Below are 20,575 nucleotides of genomic sequence, written 5' to 3'. Positions count from 1 at the left end.
TTTATTTTGAAATAAGCTATCCTGGAAGAGCTATTCTGAAATAGTTCATACCACAGGCCGTTTCCACACAGGCCACTTTCTTTGGAAGTGGCATGGTAATACACGGCCCAAAATATGCTAATGAGGCACGGATGCAAATTCCCAGTGCCTCATTACATACGGTCACGTGATTTGGAGTCTGGAAGACCGTTCTTCCGGACTCCAAAATGCCATGTAGAAGCGCGGCCCCGTGGGGGTCTTCCGGAAGGAAGTCCTTCTTCCGGAGGCCCCTTCTTCCCAAAAGGAAGAAGGACTTCCTTCCAGAAGACCCCCACGGGGCTGCGCTTCTACACGGCGTTTTGGAGTCTGGAAGAACGGTCTTCTGGACTCCAAATCACGTGACCGTATGCTAATGAGGCACTGGGAATTTGCATCCGTGCCTCATTAGCATATTTTGGGCCGTGTATTATTAGCATGCCACGTTCAAAGAAAGTGGCCTGTGTAGAAACGGCCTTAGGGTGTGTCTACACTTGCATTCCTCTTTCAAAATGGGAAGAAGGATTCTTTCGGAGATGGGTTTACTTTCAAAAGAGCAGCATCTGCACTGGCTTTCTTCTTTCGAAAGAAGCTCTTTTGAAATTAGAACATGCAAACGAAGGGTTAAATATGCAAATTTATGCCTCATTTGCATTTTTGATTTACCGCATTTGCATACCTCTTTTGAAAGAGGGATGTAAGTGTAGACACACCCTTAAGGCTGTTAAGTAAGGGAATAGAGCCTATTTTGAAATAGCTGTTTCAAAATATGCACTCCTCCTCCTAAAATGAGGTTTACCTATTTTGGAATAAGCCAACTGCTATTTTGAAATCATTTTGAAATAGTGGTTGCATTTGGTAGATGCTATGATAGTTATTTCTAAATCGCAGCTGTTACTTCTAAATAACTATGCTGTATCGACCTACCCGGAGGGAGGAAGGTTAGAACCACTGGTGTCCAATGAAGCAGGAGAATAAGCAGTTTGCAAACTCATTATCAAAGAAATGACAACCTAAACAAAAGACAAGAGACAACTGCGGGAGCATCACTGTCAGAGTCTCCCCTACTTCAGTTCCATATATTTGATTTGCTAGTTTTTACTGCAAATTTTTTTGGACCTCTGTGCTATGTAACTGAGTCTGGACTGGAAATGCTATAGATCTGAAGAAGTGGGTCTGTCCCACGAAAGCTCATCACCTAATAAATTATTTTGTTAGTCTTTAAAGTGCTGCATGACTGCTGTTTTGTTTTGTTAGAGTAGTGGCAGGAGTTGATGTCTCCAAACAGTAGATCCCTGCTGTTTGAAGAGCCTGCCCTACCACCTTCCCCAGCCCTCCCAGGCAGCTCTTTAAACATCAGCTTCATGGTCCTGAATTCACAGCCTTAAATCTGTTGGAAGAGGTGCAGCAGGTCAGTGGCACAGTTAGAAATGGAACCCAGGAATCACTGTTTCCAGTATTTCTGACCCATTAGCCCTTATTTGCATCTGAGAAGTAGGAGCAGAACCATATGTCCCCATCTTTAGCTGTGAGGACCACCCATCCTGTGAAGGACAGAGGGGAAGAAATGAGGGGCTGCTCTGTGTCCGGGGCCCGTTCTTTTCACCAGATTCTTTTCAGACTATGGAACCCTGAGCCGCTCCACAGCTTACTGCTTTGGTAGGGTCATAGAATCCTAGGGCTGGAAGGGACCTCAGGAGGTCATCTAGTCCAGCCCCCTGCTTCAAGCAGGATCAACCCCATCTAAGTCATCCCAGCCAGGACCTTGTCAAGCTGGGACTTAAAAACCTTGAGGGATGGAGAATCCACCACCTGTTTAGGCAACGCATTCCTAAGGGTGACCAACCGTCCTGTATTGGGTGGGATGGTCCTATATTTGGGATGCCAAAAAGGCATCTGGGCTTATTTTTGAAAAGATGAATTGTCCTGTATTTAGGCCTCGGGGACTGGGGCTGGGGGTGGGAGCACCCGTGGCTGCTGGTTTCCTGGGGCTCGGGACTGGAAACTCCCATGACTGCCGCTTCCCTGGGGCTGGCAGGGCAGGGGAGCACTAGCTCCCCGGGGCTTGGTGCAGCTGGGAGGAACTAAACCCCCACATATCTCCCTGTCCCATATTTGGGACAGGGAGATATAGTCACCCTATGCTTAGTCTGTTCTGGTCTGGCTGTGGTCTGAAGAAGTGGGTCTGTCCCACGAAAGCTCATGTCATGAACTATTTTGCTAGTCTTTAAAGTGCTACTTGACTGCTTTTTGGTTTGATAGTGTATAGACTAGCACGGCTTCCTCTCTGTTACTATGCTTAGGTGGTGTATTCCACCCGTTACCTTGAAGAGCCTCATCATCAGGAACATGGTGACGGGGAAATGAGCAAATGGCATTAGCCAAATAGAGCAGAGGTGAGGAGACCGAGGGTGAAGGGGAGAGGGAGGACCACAAGTACACCATCCGTGGCACAGGATTTACTAACTTCTGACTGCGGTGCACTGTCCAGTGATAACTGGGCCAAAAATGCAGATAATCCTTTATTTGGAATGACACTGCCAACTTGTCTAACAAAGCAGCTTTTGTTGGGCAAAACAAACTGCCGTGATACTGTGTATGCTACACTTGATTAGCTGCCTGGGTCATGGCACTGATATTTGAATTAGTTGGAGAGTTGACCTGTTCTGGGAGTGAATTCGTTGGTTCTTGGCTGTCACCACTCATCTGATGAAATGCAAAGAGACTTTAGTGCTCAAAAACCTATGACTCAGTTCTCTCATGTATCAAAAGTAGACTTTTATTCTGAAGTTACGAATGGTGCCCGATAACATCAGAGATGAAATTACGTGTTTGTTTGATGCTGGATTTTTTTTCAATCTGTTTTTAAAGCATCTAATCCCATCTATATCTCATGTAAGCGGACTATTGGTGTGTTTAATTCAGAGTAAATGCTTCCTATCGTAAATGCTTCCTAAAGTCTGTTCTTTGGTTATTTTTTTCCCGATTGCTGGGAGATTGGCTGGCTTAGCACCATATTACTCAGCAAAATATCCACTGAATTCCTTAAAAACAAATCTCCAGGAATCAGAAGCTGTGATGCTGGGATCTGGCTGAATGCACCAGTCTAGGTACTATTGACAATAATCTTGAAAGGAATGATCTAAAAAAGCTGTGTCTAAATTCCAAAACTTAGTATTGGAAACTACATCAGAGGAACATAGAGTACAGGTAAGCTTTTCTGTTACCACTCTTCGGTGTCAGCCTCGCCCTTCAATATCATGTGCAGATGCAAAGTGCTCTTCATAAGCCCCTCCTCCTGCTTGGCAGAGGACTTTACAGAACAGATGATGCTTCCCACAACCGAACACTCACTTGAAGACTTCATCCTGGGGCTTCAGTGGCAGAAGGGAGAGCTATGATTTAGTTTCCCAGACTTTGAATTCAGCCAGTATGTGTTGCTGAAATTCAGGAAGGAATGTTTGAATAAAAGTAGAAAATTTGGCTGGATCTGCTGTATTCTTGCCCCATAGAAGTCATTCCATTGCCTTAAACTAGTACTAAATCCACTCAAAAAGTTAAAAGTTCTTGAGATAGAATAAGTTATACAAAACATAAAATAATAGAAACCCAAATACCTTATTTTCAATTTCCCCCTTACTCTATTTTTTTGTACCAAAATAAATATCGTGAATAATCAGGAAATTGTATTTCATGCTGAAGCAAAAACAAAATAAACATAAGGTTGAAATGGCCGAAAATCACAGTGAAAATAATTTCAAAGGAAAATTCAGATAATGTTTATTCCACTTTTATTCAAGACATACTCAGGAAACTTACCAGTGGCAAGAGAGCTATTTCATTCATCTCTAAAAACTGGTGTATTGATGACACAGTATATATGTTTGCTACGGTGCCCATTAGGGACAGGATCACCAGCAAGGGAGAAAGGAGATAATTAAAAACCCTTTATGTGCTTTTGGGGATTGAGAATAGTGACAATGATTTGTTAACAACAAGAAGTCTTGTGGCACCTTATAGACTAACAGATATTTTGGAGCATAAGCTTTCGTGGGCAAAGACCCGCTTCACCAGATGTATGAGTGGGGGTGGTGGTTTCAGAGGGGTATTTAAAGAGTGGGGTCCCAGAAAAATGGAGGGCCAGAGCTGACAAGGTCTATTCAGCAAGGTGGAAATGGCCCATTATCAATAGTAGGTATCAAAAGAGGAAAAAACAGGTCAGATCAGGCAGGGGGATATGAGCCATTGTCAGAGTCTAATGGGGAGATCTTAACACCCAGGGCAGAGAAACTGCCTTTGTAAACTGTGAGCCACTCCCAGTCTCTGTTTAATCCTTGGTCAATGGAGTCAAATTTGCAAATAAATTGAAGTTCAGAGATTTCTCTCTCCATTTGATTTTTGAAATTTCTTTCTTTCAGGACTGTCACCCTTAAATCTGCTACTGTGTGTCCAGGGAGATTGAAGTGTTCTCCCACAGGCTTCTGTACATTACTGTTCCTGATGTCTGATTCATGTCCATTTATTCTTTTACGGAGAGACATTCCAGTCTGGCCAGTGTAAATTGCAGTGGGGCATTGCTGGCACATGATGGCATATATTATATTAGTAGATATGCAGGTAAAGGAGCCCCGATGGTATGGCTGATGTTAGTTCCTGTGATGATGTCACTGGTGTAGATATGTGAGCAGAGTTGGCAGCGCGGACTGTTGCAGGGGCTGGTTCCAGGCCTAGAAACACTGGTGTGTGATTTGCAGTGGCTGGTGAGGATTTGTTTAAGGTTGGCAGGCTGTCTGTAGGCGAGGACAGACCTGCCTCCCAAGGTCTGTGAGAGTGAAAGATCATTGTTGAGGATGGGTTGCAGATCACTGATGATGCGCTGGAGAGGCCTTAGGTAGGGGCTGTATGTGATGGTCAGTGGTGTTCTCTTGTTTTCCTTGCAAGGCCTGTCTTGTAGCAGGTGGCTTCTGGGTACCCGTCTGGCTCTGTCTATCTGTTTCCTCACTTCCTTAGGTGAGTATTGCAGTTTGAGGAAAGCTTGGTAAAGGTCTTGTAAGTGTTTGTCTCTGTCTGATGGATCAGAGCAAATACGGTTGTACCTTAGTGCCTGGCTGTAAACAATGGATCATGTACTATGCCCTGGATGGAAGCTGGAGCCGTGTTGTCGCCAATCGTTGGGCATAAATGCAAGTGCCTTCTGTGTTCTCTTTTTCTTCGTTTCCAGATGAGCTGCCTTATGGCCCTGACCCTAAATCAGAGAAATTCCCAACACGCAGCCCTATCATTGCTGGGAGTCAACTGTGACACAGGTTTAAATCATGGTTGGCACATTGTATGTCTCTGGAACGATGGCTAGCTGAAGAATTGATATTATTCTTCACACAGGCAATATGGCTGTGTCTATACTAGGCCAAAACTTCGAAATGCCCATGCTCATGGCCAAATCAGAGAATACTAATGAGGTAATGAAATGAATATTCAGCGCCTCATTAGCATGCTGCCAGTCGCGGCAGTTCAAAAGTGCTGCGTTTTGCTCGTGCACAGCTCGGCTACACGGGGACTCTTTTTGAAAGGACCCTGCAAATGTCAAAATCCCCTTATTCCTGTCAGCTGAGACATGCAATGTGCCAACCATGATTAAAACTGATAGGAATAAGGGGATTTCTCGAAGTTTGCAGGGTCCTTTCGAAAAGGGCCCCTGGGTAGGCAAGCTGCGCGAGAGTGAAATGCGGCACTTTCGAAGTGCTGCAGCCAGCAGCATGCTAATGAGGCGCTGAATATTCATTTCAGCACCTCATTAGTATTCTACAATTTGGCCGTTAGCATGGCCATTTCATAGTTTTGGCCAAGTGTAGACATGGCCTATGTGTGATATGTTGGGACCCCATCGGGACTGTCACCTAATGTACCAAGACTCCAGAAACCCTGCAATGTTGTTGAGCATGGCTTTCCAGCTAGCCCCAGCACCAACACAGGGATGGGCCAGACCCTCCTATCTGTAATAGAGGCAGTACACGATACAGTGAGGGACACAAGTACACAGCCTCTCTAGGTGCTGAACCCAAGGTAAAGCCATTTTCTGCTGTACAGAGACCTATGCTGTATAAGATCATGAAATTCAACCTCTTTCTCAATGTGAAGGGAGATATACAAAGACTCTTTCCCCCAAGCCTGGTAAGATATATTTACACTGAGTTCATTAATATACAAAAGAAATCTTATTGAGTATAAAAGGTAGGATTTAAGTGGTCATAAGGGAGAGCACACAAAACAAAGTAAGTTATTAAGCAAAATTAAACAGAATACACAAACTAATCTTAATACACTAAATGAAAAAGTTACATGTACAGGTTGAGCCTCTCTAGTCTGGCACTCTCTCATCAGGCAACATCTGTAATCTGGCATGATTTTAATTAGTTGGACAACCACTTATCATGGGTGCACTCAAGTCTTCCATGGTCCCATAAAGTTTGTTTACTGCCACCAGTCTTGGCTCTCAGCGTTCTGTGCTGTTATTTAGCTGTAATTTACCCCTAAATGTCTTCTAAGATTCTAGTAAGCAGTGGAGGTTTTGGTAATGCTGCTAGACAATATTGACCTCCCCTGGTCTGGCAAATTCTCTCATTTGGTACTGCTCAGGTGCTGGACTAGAGAGGTTCAGCTTGTAATATCTAACCATAACAATTGTTTTAATAATCTTCTTCACCGAGTAGATGTCTTTCCAGCCTGGGCACAGTTCTTTCCACCAGTTCAGTTTGAGTTGTTTCCAGCAGTCATCTTGGCTGCACTCCCAGGGCAGAACTAACAACCATGATTGCCTCACACTCCACCCTTAAACAGGATTTGCATAATGTGGGAATCCTTTGTCTCCCAAACCTCACCCCTCCTTGCCTTCTTGTGGAAAACTACAGAATCAAAGATGGAATTCAGCACCAGGTGTCATGATCGCAGCTTGTTTCAGAGCTAATAGCTACTAGCCGTAACAGTTGTTTAAAACATAAATTGCAGCTTGCAAGATGCTACAGGTACTGCTGAGTTCATTACCACGATAATTTATCTTACAAGAGAATGCATTTCAGGTCTGAAAATGGTTACAGTATAGGGTACGGGAATTCCCATTCCAAGCTGGTCCAAACTGAATAAGAGCCTGTAAGCAGTTCCCACTAGTGGCAGGGTGGTCTGGTGCCTAGGGGCCCAAGGTGTAGGCCTTCAGCCCACACCCTAGAGGCTGTAGGGTTAGCCTGGGGCGTGGCTCCGAGTGGGGGAAGGTTCCCTGGGATTCTCCCCCTTTTAGCCTGTGGGAGGGTTTGAAGGCTGTGTCCTCCAGCGGCAGCTCTGGCTCAGGCCCTGAGTGTCAGAGCCAGGTACTGCCTCTTGGTGAGTCAGCCCTGAGCTGGGCTAGCGTCTCTCCTTTTATCCTGCCTCCAGGCCTGACACTGGTGGCAGGTGAAACGGGATGGGCTCTGTGTAGCCCCTGCACTGCTGGGCCTTCCTCTCACTTCCTTATGAGCCATTTTCAGGTATTTTTGGATGGAGGGGAATGGTTTTGCAACGCCTCTCAAAGCCCAGAATGATCAGCGTTGCACTTGTTCTAGTCTCTGAAAGGGGTTATGTTTTGAGATGAGTTTTATAGTTGGATTTTTGACATTTTGAAACATAATCCCTAAAATATTTCAGAGCTCTGGATTCCTGGGCACGCACTGAAGTGGTCATTAAACGTGGTTATGTTTTCTGAGACCAAGGGTTAATAGTATTCTGTTGTGGTAGATCTAATTCTCCTGTCATTTATAATGGGTTCATACTGACATAACCCCATTCACTTTTGCAGCAGTAAAACTTAAGCAATAGCCAGTTGTAAAATAAGGAACAGACTCATGCCTGGTGTCTTTAGGAACTGGACAATTACTTCCAGCGTTCCATCTCTCTCCATGTCTTCACTTCCAAGGAAACGACCCCATGTTGGTCTATAGCAGAAATCTGAATGTTCTCCTAGCTAAGGGATTGGCTCACCAGGAAGAAATAGTGATATGTTTTAGAAAATGAGAGGTGAGATTTTCAAAAGCACCTAAGTGAGTGAAAACCACAAGGGCCATTGACTTACAGCAGGGAACGTATGGAATAATAGACCAGTAAAGCTAATTTCAGTACCTGGAAAGATAACGGGAGAAATGATAGAACAATTAATTTATGAGCTTCTAGGGTGTGTCTACACTTGCATTCCTCTTTCAAAAGAGGTGTGCAAATGAAGTAAATTGAAAATGCAAATGTATAAATTTGCATATTGGTATCTCATTTGAATATTCTAATTTTGAAAAGGATTTCGAAAGAAGAAAGCCAGTGAAGACACTGCTCTTTTGAAAGTAAACCCCACCTTCAAAAGAATCCTTCTTCCCATTAAATAAAGGGAAGAAGGATTTTTTTAAAAATTGGTTTACTTTCGAAAAAGCAGCATCTACACTGGCTTTCTTCTTTCAAAAGAAGCTCTTTTGAAATTAGAATATGCAAACGAGGTGTCAAATATGCAAATTTATACCTTATTTGCATTTTCAATTTCATTCATTTGCATACCTCTTTTGAAAGAGGAATGCAAGTGTAGACACACCCCTACAGAATAATAGGGTAATAAATAATAGCCAAAATATATTTGTCAAAGATAAATCATGTCAACACAACCTAATTTCCTCCTATAACGTAGTTACTGGCCAAGACAATAACAGGGAAACTGCTGATTTTAGTGAGCCTTTTGATGGACTCCCACATGACATTCTTGTACTCAGACTAGGGCTGCATCTACATTGCCCCTCCCTTTGGGAAGGGTCAAGCAAATGCCACGGATCAAAAATGCTAATGAGGTGCTGAGATGAGCAAGGAATCTGCTTTTTCTTTTGTTGAACAAAGACTTTCTGCCTCTTATGTATTTGTCTCACATTGACCGACTGACTTTGGAGGTTGAGAGTACACTGAGGTTGGTTGTGCTCATATCGGAGCTAAACTACTCAGCACCTCATTTGCATAATGACAACCCCCCTCCGTGTCAAAAATGCTGCTTTCAAAATGCAAAACAGCCGTGTGGACGGGGGTTCCTTCGAAAGGAAGCCCTGCTTTCAAAAGCACCCTGCTAACTGAAGAAAATTAGGAAGACGTGTGCTTTCGAAAGCAGGGCTTGCTTTCGAAGGAACCCCCGTCCACACGGCTGTTTTGCATTCTGAAAGCAGCACTTTCAAAGTGGCGTGTGGCCACCGTTATGCAAAGGAGGTGCTGAATATTCATATCACAGCCTCAGTAGCATTTTTGATCCACTGCATTTACATTCCCCTTCCAAAAGGGAGGGGCAGTGTAGAAGGAGCCCAGGGAAATATAGCCTAGATTAAATTAATACAAAGTGTTTTCAAACAAGTTGTTAATGAGCACAGCCAAACTGGGAGGATGTGGGTCTCTCCAAGGTCCAGTAATATAAACTATTTTTATGAATTACTTAGATGATAGGGTGAAGAAATATGCTTATAACATTTCCATGATGACACAAATCTGGGAGGCACTGAAAACAACTATTGAGCATCTGTGTTGTCAGCCTGGGATACCAAAATAATTTTCTCTGAGGCCCAATTGTATAGCTGAAAAAAGTGTTTGGTGCCTGTGAGGCAAGAGGGTGTGGAGAGGAGCCAGAGGAACAGGGAAGGGGGCATGAGGGACCATCCCATTTTGCAATCAAAATTTTGATGGGGACATGGGGTGGGGGAAGTGCACCTCCTGGGTGCCACCTGAGTCGCCTATGCTACAGCTCACTGTTAACACACATCCCTCGAGGAGAGAGGCCCTGTGGGGTGAATGCAGCCCCTCATCTCAGCAGGGGCCAGGTCCAGGGCCAGCAAGAGGACAAAGGAGCCAGATAGGTGCCACAGCCATCCCTCACCCACACATCCAATTAAAGCAATGCAATTTTCTCATGTACAAAAAGGCCAAGATGATATAGTAAAGCCAGATGCCAACCAGCTGTAAAGAACAAGGAAAACTGAGAGGGAAATGTGTGTGTTACAACAGCCATCTAATAAAGAGCCACATAAGCACATTGCTGCTCCACAGTTCTGTAAAATTTAATTAAATGATGCAATGTTAACTGGGCTGAATTCCACGTACTTCTCACCCAACATTTGTAAAGCACAACATATAAGACAACAACATAGAAATCAACTTCTCCTTTGATTCCATTTGTTCTTTGCAGCTGATCAGATTTGTCCAAATAATCAAAATAATTAAGGAAAATTTTCCCACCTACATTGCCCTCTTCAGGGCGTTCTTGACTTCCTTGTTCCTCAGGCTGTAGATCAGCGGGTTCAGCATGGGGACCACCAGAGTATAAAACACAGCAGAGACTTTCTCCTGCTCCTGTGAATAGCTGGAACTGGGCTGTACGTAACTAAAGGTAACAGTGCCATAGAGAACAATGACAGCTGTGAAGTGGGAGGTGCAGGTGGAGAAGGCTTTGTGCCTGCTCTCAGCAGAGCGGATCCGCAGGATGGTGGAGAGGATGTACATATAGGAGACAAGGACGATCAGGAGTGTGACAAAGGCTATCACCCCAGAGAAGGATGAAAGCACAGCCTCATTGATATGGGTGTCAGAGCAGGCCAGCTGCAGCAAGGGAGGGAAGTCACAAAAATAATGATTGATGACATTGGGCCCACAGAAGGACAACCTCAGCAAGCCGCAGGTGTGTGTCAGTGCGTTGAGGAATCCCCCTGCATATGAGCTGGCCACCAAACAAATACACACTCTCTTGGTCATAACAGCAGTATAGAGCAGCGGGTTACAGATGGCTGCATAGCAGTCATATGCCATTACAGCCAGGAGGAAACCTTCGGTGGTGATAAACACAGCAAAGAGGAATGCTTGGGTGAGGCAGGCAGAGTAAGAAATCCTATGACTCTCCACTAAGAAGTCCACCAGCATCCTTGGAGCAAAGATGGAGGAGTAGCAGACGTCGACCACAGACAAGTTATTGAGGAAGAAGTACATGGGGGTATGGAGTCGGGGATCGAGTCTGATCAGCACGATCATCCCAAGATTCCCCACCAGGTAAGTACATAGATCACCAGGAACACCACGAAGAGAGGGACCTGCAAAACTGGACGATCTGTGAGCCCCACAAGGATGAAATGGGTCACCACAGTGTCATTGTCCTCAGCCATGTATGCATCAGAATCTGAAACCAGGCCTGCAGGGTCAACAAGATTGAGCTCCTGGAACACAGGATGTTTTCTGTAGGAATAACATCTGATTGAGATTATGAGAGTCTGTCAAAACTAAACTTTGTTGGTCCCATTGATTTGTTGCCAACTAGCTCTAGTGCAGTAACACTTATGACAGTAGTAGGAATGTCTCATTCTGACATAATGCTTTTAACTAGTAGCTATCCCAGCACTGTACAACAGACACTGGTAGCACTCCAGATGGAGAAACTGAGCACTTTTCCTAAGGTCTCCCAGCAGGGCAGATGGCCGAGCCAAGAATGTAAGTCAGGTTTCCTGAGCTGCAAGCTAGGGCTCTGGCTAGTTGAACTTGGAGTAACTGACTGAGATACCATCTCTGCTAACAATTTGGATTCTTACCCAATAAGCTCCTGGATGCTTCAGGATCTCCAGCATGCTGTGCTTGCTTCTGCTGTCCTTTGCCCTGAAATGGTAAATGCAATAAATGAATTCTTGTGCACAGTCTGTCAGCAGCTGCGTATCCAAGTGGCAGCCACTGGCAGGACTCAGAACGAAAGGGAACCAATGAGTGCAGCCCTGCTGAAGTTCAGAATTGCTGCGTAGGGTGAGACAGATGGCTCAACCTCGAACCCAGAGCGTTCAGGATGTCGTGGAGGATTTATACTAGTGATAAGTGGCAGTCAGGGACAGAATCCCCTGTAGTATGGCAGCACTTGTGGTCTCAGTTCAGGTACAGCTGGGATCATTAAAGTGTCCTTCTGAGAAACCATAATGATCACAGCCAGACATCGCACCTCCAGAAGTTGCGCATGCTCACAGACTCTGTTTATTCCCCTGCTCCTTTCAGTGACAGCTCTTCTCTGCTGCTGAGCCACATCATGGGCAAACTTGCACAACATGAAAGCCCTTCTCCACCAGGAGTGAACACTGAGGGCTTCTTCTATAAAATGTTCATTGTCCTGAAGCCCTAAATCCTCCCATAACCAAGACTCATGGATAGAGATGGTCAAAATTTTGCCATGGAATCTTGTTAATCAATGGAAAATTGTGTTTTCAAGAAAACAAATTATGATGCCTGTGCTCGATGTGCAAGAAATTAAGGTGACACATGCCCTAGTTCATTTTCACAGGAACATAGAAGTACAGAAATCTAGTACTGGAAGGGACCTTGAGTTCCTCAGGTCCAGTCCCTGGCACTCACAGCAGGACCACACACCATCTAGCTTCTCTCTAAGAGGTGTTTGTTTAACCTTCTCTTTAAATTCCCCAGTCCACAGGTTTCTTAGGCAATTTATTCCAATGCTTAATCACCGTGACAGTTTAGAATGTTTCCCTATTATCAGTCTAAACCTCCCTTGCTGCACTTTACACCCACAACTTCTTGTCTGAGCATCAGATGTTAAGGAAAATAATTTTTCTCCATCTTCCTTGTACTACTCTTTTAGGTGCTTGAAAGCTGTTATCATGTCTCCTCTCAGTCCTCTCCTTCCCACATTAAGCACATGCAGTTCTTTCAGTCCTCCGTCACAGATCATGATTTCTAGACCTTTCACCATTTTTGTTGTTGTTCTCTCGACCTCCTCTCATTTGTCCACATATTTCCTGAAATGTGTTGCCTAGAACTGGACACAATAATCTAGTTGAGGACTAATCAGTACAGAGTAGAGCACAATAATTAGGTCTTGTGTCTTGCATTCAACATACCAGAATTATGTTTGCTTCTTCTTTTTTTTTTTCTAACAGACCCCTAGATACTTGTCATTAAGAACATAAGAATGGCCATACTGGGGAGAACAAAGGTCCATCTAATCCGGTATCCTGCCTTCCAACAGTAGCCAATGCCATGTGCCCCAAAGGGCCTGAAGATGACAGGCAACAATCATGTGACCTACCCCTCATCGCCCAGTCACAGCCCTGGTAACCATTGTTGTTGTTTAGCACAAATTAGGGACTTTCAGGGAGTAGTGAGTTTTACTCGTCCCTGGACTAGCACCGAGTGTAGAAGAAAATGAGGTCACTTCCTGCCTGTCATTGCTGTGATTCTATGTCTTCCCACAAATTTTTTGCTAGACAAATAATTCCCAGTTGTTTGAGCCTTCCCTCATAGTTCATATTTCCTGAGCCTATTTTTTTTTCTTGCTTGTCTCCAATTTGTCCTCATGGGGGACTCTAAATACCGAAGCAAAGTGGTAAAACTGGGAATATTGTCACTGAAACAAACTTTGTGTCTGCTGAAATTGCAGAAAACGTGCTGATGCCGAAGTTGTCGCCACGTTGTAGGTTTCAGCTCAGACCCGTGAGAGGTTGTGTCACCAATTGTCATGTGACCTCAAGTGCTTTAAAATTCTCTGCTGCTGTTATTCTGTCTGTACACTCCCCACTGGCATATAAGCAAATACCGAGTGTCTGTGTTGCAAGCCTGGGATACCAAAATGTCTTTCTCTGAGGCCCAATCATGCAGCTGAAATTGGCACTGTGGCCCATAGGCGACTGGTGGCTGTGTGGGGAGAGGGTGTGGGGAGGAGCCAGAAGAACAGGGAGGGGGTATGAGAGAGCACCCCAATTGGCAATCAGTATTTTGCCAGGGACATGGGGGGTGGGGGAAACGCAGCTCCTGGGTGCTACCGTGCGACGCCTATGCCACAGCTCACTATTAACACACATCCCTGGAGGAGAGGGGCCCTGTGGATGCATGCAGCTCCACACCTCAGCAGGACCCTGGGCCAGCAAGACAGCAAAGGAGCCAAAGAGATGCCACTACCAGGCCTCACCCACACCCTCTGCCTCAGCAGCCCTCTGAATTCCTTGAACTGGTTCCCAGGCAGCCCTGCCCTGGTCTGCCATCCAGCACTCTGGTGTTCACCCAGGCTGTGCTTCATCGAAAATGGAGCCCTAGGCTATTTTGTATTCCAGTGTCCCTGGCCCCTGTGCCTCCTCATTCACCCCCTATTCTGCTGCCTTCTGCTGCCTCCCCTATCTGCCCAGCTTCAACTACCTCCCCATCGATCCCTCATCACCCCCAGATCCTGCTCCCTCCCAGCTCCTATTGGCCTGAGCTCTTTTCCCCGGCCTCCTACTCAAGGCGTGCTGTGCTCCTTGCATCCTGACTCTGGTGGCTGGAGATTGGTGGCTGCTGTTTGGCGGCCCAGCTCTGAAGACAGAAGCACCGCCAGCAGCAGCGCAACAGTAAAGCTGACATGAGTGGCTCAAGTGGTGCAAACGAAGCTGAACTCTTCTCAAGGTCCATGGCTGGAGATCTCCTCAGAGAAATTGGGCAGCACAACACTAGAGGGAGCTCTGCTTTCTGTGAGGATGGGGCTGGGAAAAGGGAATGGGGAGGCAGAATCGTACTGTGTCGGTCCCAGTAGACGCTGGAAGTGGTAGAAAACCTACATCAATATAACAAATGTGGGACATACAAAATAAGACGCTGTTTTCCGAGGGACCCCATTCTATTTTCTGAGGGAATCAGTGCACGGGCAATGTGTTTCCTGGCGAAGTCTGAGCTATCCAAATTCAACATAGGCCAAATTTATGGTCCAAATTTGTGCTAATTATAGATAAAATCCAAGTCAGAAACACCATTTCCTTTCCAGGTCTAAGGGGTTGACTATATGAGGAAGATGCAACAGTTTAATTTAAAGGGTGAGTCTAAGCTAGAACTGGTGAAAATTCACCCCTCTCCATTCCCCACCATGGGAGAATTTCAACTTTTTCATGAAACAGTGGAAATGAAGAGTTCTCAGATACAGTCTGAAAATATAATACGAAACCCAAAAATGTTGATTTGGAAAGGCGACCGCATTACTTCATCGGAGCTATGGTTTGGATATATCATCATGACCCTATTTTTCTATCGGATGCGTGGCTGGACTACATGTCCAATGATGCCACACTAATTCCTTTCTTGCAGAGCAATCTTGATGCATCCTGGGAGTCACATCACCACAGCCCATCATGGGAGATACGGTTTGGCCAGGGAGCCCTGATCATAGAAGGAGATGTGGATACAAGACACCAAACTGCAACCAGAAGAGATCCAAATGACCATGTCTGTGACATACGCTGGCAACATTATTGAATACAACTTATTTAGTTTCTGCAGACGTCTTCCGTTTGTGGGGACTGGGTTATCAACAGAAAAGGTGAAATTTTCTGCAGAAAAAAGTTACTTTTTTTGAGAAAGAGATGATTTTGTCAGAAACCTAATGCAACAGCTTATTCTTTTGTACCTCTTCCCCTCAACTGGTTTCAAAGTGGAATCCCATTAAACCAGCACAATTTTTTCATGCACACAAAGGCCAAGATGATACAGTAAAGTCAGATGCCAACCAGCTGTGAAGCAAGAGGGAAACAGAGCAGAAAATGGGTGTTACAACAGCTACATAATAAAGAGACGTAAACACACTGTTGCTTCACAGTTCGAAAAAATTTAATTAAATGTTGCAATGTTAACTGGGCTGAATTCCATGTACTTCTCACCCAACATTTGTAAAGCGCAGCATATAAGACAACAACATAGAAATCACCTTCTCCTTTGATTCCATTTGTTCTTTGCAGCTGATCAGATTTGTCCAAATAATCAAAATAATTAAGGAAAATTTTCCCGCCTACATTGCCCTCTTCAGGGCGTTCTTGACTTCCTTGTTCCTCAGGCTGTAGATCAGCGGGTTCAGCATGGGGACCACCAGAGTATAAAACACAGCAGAGACTTTCTCCTGCTCCTGTGCATAGCTGGAACTGGGCTGTACGTAACTAAAGGTAACAGTGCCATAGAAAACAATGACAGCTGTGAAGTGGGAGGCGCAGGTGGAGAAGGCTTTGTGCCTGCTCTCAGCAGAGCGGATCCGCAGAATGGTGGAGAGGATGTACATATAGGAGACAAGGACGATCAGGAGTGTGACAAAGGCTATCACCCCAGAGAAGGACGAAAGCACAGCCTCATTGATATGGCTGTCAGAGCAGGCCAGCTGCAGCAAGGGAGGGAAGTCACAAAAATAATGATTGATGACATTGGGCCCACAGAAGGACAACCTCAGCAAGCCGCAGGTGTGTGTCAGTGCGTTGAGGAATCCCCCTGCATATGAGCTGGCCACCAAGCAAATACACACTCTCTTGGTCATAACAGCAGTATAGAGCAGCGGGTTACAGATGGCTGCATAGCGGTCATATGCCATTACAGCCAGGAGGAAACCTTCGGTGGTGATAAACACAGCAAAGAGGAATGCTTGGGTGAGGCAGGCAGAGTAAGAAATCCTATGACTCTCCACTAAGAAGTCCACCAGCATCCTTGGAGCAAAGACGGAGGAGTAGCAGACGTCAACCACAGACAAGTTATTGAGGAAGAAGTACATGGGGGTATGGAGTCGGGGATCGAGTCTGATTAGCACGATCATCCCAAGATTCCCCACCAGGGTAAGTACATAGATCACCAGGAACACCACGAAGAGAGGGACCTGCGACTCTGGACGATCCGTGAGCCCCACAAAGAGGAAATGGGTCACCACAGTGTCATTGTCCTCAGCCATGTATGCATCAGAATCTGAAACCAGGCCTGCAGGGTCAACAAGAGTGAGCTCCTGGAAGAAGGAACGTTCTGTGCAAGAATAAGATCTGATGGAGACTATGACAGTCTGTTAAGACTAAACTGTTGGTCCCATCAATTTGTAGCCAACTAGCTCTACAGCTGTAACCCTTACGCAAATAGTAGGAATGTCTCATTTTGATAAAACAGCCTTTAATCAGTAGCTATCCCAGCACTGTACAAAGGAGACTGGTAGCATTACAGATGTAGAAGCTGAGCAATTTGCCTAAGGTCTCCCAGTAGGGCATATGGCACAGTCAAGCATGAAAGTCAGGTTTTCTGAGCTGTAATTGAGGGCTCTAGCTGCCACATTGCCTCCGTAACCTACATTTGCTGGGAGAAATCTTTGCTCTTTACCCAACAGGGTCATCATGATCTGTCTGTGTATATACATTGTCTTCTGTCTGGGAAAACGATGTTCTTACTAGTCCTAAAAAAAGGCATCCTGTGGCACCTGAAAGATTAACACATTTATTTGGACATAAGCTTTCATGGGTTCAACCCAATTTATCAGCTGCACAAAAGCATCATCAGATGTTTCATGCATCTGACAAAGTGGGCTCCAGCTAACAAAAGCTTTATGCCCAAACAAAATTGTTAGTCTTTAAGATGCCACAGGACTCCTCATTGTTTTTGCTGAAACAGACTATTTCCATTCCTCTGAAACTTACTGCTCATGTGACTCTAGCCACTTAAACTGCAGTGATGAGAATCTGGCCCTAAATAAATCAAAGCAGCAGACTCGCAGTGAACTTCACAGACATATCTGAATCACTTGGCTTCCACATAAGGAGCTTGTACTTTGATTCACACAGAGTCATCTGAATCACAGGGCGCAATATATGCAGTACATGGAAAGAGAATAATATCTGTACAGAGAACAGCAGTGGGAAGCTTTAAGAAAGAAGTAGATCTTCAGGGAGAAAGAAGCAATGCAGTGGCAGGCCTTTCCAAGCACAGGGAATGGCATGAAGCCACAAGTTGGGGAAGGAGATAAAGGAGAATTTGGTGCATAAGAGGGACACGGAGGAAAACAGAGAGGTCACAGCTGGAGGTAGGGTATGGGACTAGGGGCACTTGATGGCTGAATCTGCTTAATAAGGTATCCAAGGAATTTAGTTTCCTTTGATATTTAAGGGTGGGCTGAACAGGAGCAGTAGGCACATCCCCATAAGAAGGGTGGTCAGACTTTTTTCAGCTGAGGCTTACTTCTGTAGGGATGTCTACAGAGCAAAGAAAATCAATCACTGTACTTCACAGGGCTCGGGCTGCATAGACTTCTGGGCTCAGGCGGAAGCCTGATTTCTGAGAGCTTCCCATCTTGCAGCAGTGAAATATCCCCACAGCCCAAGCTATGTGAGCCTGAATTAGCTGGCACAGGTTAGCCACATCTGTCTCTTTGCTGGTTAGAAAGACCCCTAAATGGCACAAACTAGAGTTTGGAATCGGAAAACCCTCAAACTCTGAGGAAGCAGGACTTGGAGTAACTGACTGAGACGTTTCTGCTAACAGTTTGGATTCTTACCCAATAAGCTCATGGACGCTTCAGGATCTCCAGCATGCCGTGCCTCCTTCTGCTGTCCTTTGCCCTGAAACAGTAAATGCAATAAATGAATTCTTGTGCACAGTCTGCCAGCAGCTGTATATCCAAGTGGTAGCTACTGGCAGGGCTCAGAACGAAAGGGAACCAATGAGTGCAGCCCTGCTGAAGTTCGGAATTGCTGCCTGTAGTGGGGCAGATGGCTCACCCTCGAACCCAGAGCGTTCAGGAGGTCATGGAGGATTTATACTAATGCTAAGTGGCAGTCAGGGACAGAATTCCCTGTAGTATGGCAGCACTTGTGGTCTCAGTTCAGGTACGGCTGGGATCATTAAAATGTCCTTAGGAGAATCCATAATGATCACAGCCAGACATTGCATCTCCCAAAGTTGCACATGCTCACAGACTCTGTTTATTCCCCTGCTCCTTTCAGTGACAGCTCTTCTCCGCTGCTGAGCCACATCATCGGCAAACTTGCACAGCGTGAAAGCCCTTCTCCACCAGGAGTGAACACTGAAGGCTTCTTCTATAAAATGTTCATTGTTCTGAAGCCCTAAATCCTCCCATAACCAAGACTCATGGATAGAGATGGTCAAAATTTTGCCATGGAGTCTTGTTAATCAATGGAAAATTGTGTTTTCAAGAAAACAAATTATGATGCCTATGCTTGATGTGCAAGAAATTAAGGTGTCACATGCCCTAGTTCATTTTCACAGGAGCACAGAATCACAGAAATCTAGTAACAGAGAGGGAGCCGTGCTAGTCTATTTCCTATAAAAAAAAAGCAGTCAAGTAGCACTTTAAAGACTAACAAAATAATTTATTAGGTGAGCTTTCGTGGGACAGACCCACTTCTTCAGACCATAGCCATACCAGAACAGACTCAATATTTAAGGCATAGAGAACCAAAAACAGTAATCAAGGAGGACAAATCAGAAAAAAATGATCAAGGTGAGCAAGCCAGAGAGTAGAGGAGTAGAAGGGGGGAAGGTCAAGAATTAGATTAAGCCAAGTATGCAAATGAGTGGCTATAGTGACTCAGAAAATTCCCATCCCAGTTCAAACCATGTGTTAATGTGCCGAATTTGAATATAAAGGACAGCTCAGCTGTCTCCCTTTGAATAGGGGTGCGAAAATTTTTCTTCAGTAACACACAAACTCTTAAGTCATTAACAGAATGGCCCATGCCATTAAAATGTTGACTAACTGGTTTGTGGATCTGCAGTGTTTTTATGTCTGTTTTGTCTCCGTTAACTCTTTGTCTAAGGGAGTTAGAAGTCTGTCCAATGTACAAAGCATCTGGGCATTGTTGGCACATGATAGCATATATGATGTTAGTTGAGGAACATGAGAATGTGCCTATGATTCTGTGAATAACCTGGTTAGGTCCAGTGATGGTATTTCCAGAGAAGATATGTGGACAAAGCTGTAAGTGATGACCAGTGGTGTTCTGTTCTTGGCTTTTTTGGGCCGATCTTGGAGGAGCTAGTTAGTCAACATTTTAATGGCGTGGGCCATTCTGTTAATGACTTAAGAGTTTGCATGTTACTGAAGAAAAATTTTTGCACCACTATTCAAAGGGAGACAGTTGAGCTGTCTTTTATATTCAAATTTGGCACATTAACACATGGTTCGAACCAGGATGGGAATTTTCTGAGTCATTATAGCCACTTGGTTGTATACTTGGCTTAATCTAATTCTTGATCTTCCCCCTGCTTCTGCCCCTCTACTCTCTGATTTGCTTACCTTGATCATTTTTTTTTATTTGTCCTCCTTGATTACTGTTTTTGGTTTTCTGTGCCTTAAATATTGAGTCTGTTCTGGTTATGGCTATGGTCTGAAGAAGTGGGTCTGTCCCACGATATCTCACCTAATAAATTATTTTGTTAATCTTTAAAGTACTACTTGACTGCTTTTTTGTTTTGATAGAAATCTAGTACTGGAAGAGATCTCAAGAGACGTTCAGGTCGAGTCCCTGGCACTCACACGAGGACCAGACACCATCTAGATTCTTGCTGAGAGGTGTTTTTCTATCCTGCTCTTAAAAATCTCCCGTGATGAAGAGCTCACAAGTTTCTTAGGCAATTTATTCCAGTGCTTACCCACCCTGGCGTTTAGGAAGTTTTCCCAATGTCAACCTAAATTGCCCTTGCTGCAATTTAAGTCCATTGCTTATTCCTGGGGCTCTCAGATCAATAGAGCTTAAGGAGAATAATTTTTTCCAGGCCT

The 20,575-nt window shown here is 44.8% G+C and overlaps 2 protein-coding genes across 3 annotated transcripts; both read right to left on the bottom strand.

Annotated features, from left to right (window-relative positions):
- Positions 1-10,096: 10,096 nt before the first annotated feature.
- On the bottom strand, positions 10,097-11,201 carry LOC142014049 (olfactory receptor 5J3-like). The gene is given in 2 exon segments (XM_074996060.1): positions 10,097-11,087; positions 11,090-11,201. Coding segments are annotated over 2 exon segments (915 nt in total). The 3' UTR covers positions 10,097-10,284.
- A 4,502-nt stretch (positions 11,202-15,703) lies between these two features.
- LOC142014048 (olfactory receptor 5J3-like) lies at positions 15,704-20,101 on the bottom strand. Of its 2 annotated transcripts, XM_074996058.1 has the most exons (2): positions 20,069-20,101; positions 15,704-16,741 (listed from the first exon to the last, which is right to left on the bottom strand). In XM_074996058.1, exons 1-2 carry the CDS (start codon positions 20,099-20,101, stop codon positions 15,833-15,835), a joined length of 942 nt encoding a protein of 313 aa, XP_074852159.1. In that variant the 3' UTR covers positions 15,704-15,832. The 2 variants fall into 2 exon arrangements, with proteins under 2 accessions (XP_074852159.1, XP_074852160.1); XM_074996059.1 differs by lacking the exon at positions 20,069-20,101 and having other exon boundaries at positions 15,704-16,750.
- Between the last annotated feature and the right edge of the window lie 474 nt (positions 20,102-20,575).

This window comes from Carettochelys insculpta, chromosome 6, assembly GCF_033958435.1.
Source record: "Carettochelys insculpta isolate YL-2023 chromosome 6, ASM3395843v1, whole genome shotgun sequence".
NCBI lineage: Eukaryota > Metazoa > Chordata > Testudines > Carettochelyidae > Carettochelys > Carettochelys insculpta.
This window is presented reverse-complemented; position numbering and strand designations above follow the sequence as displayed.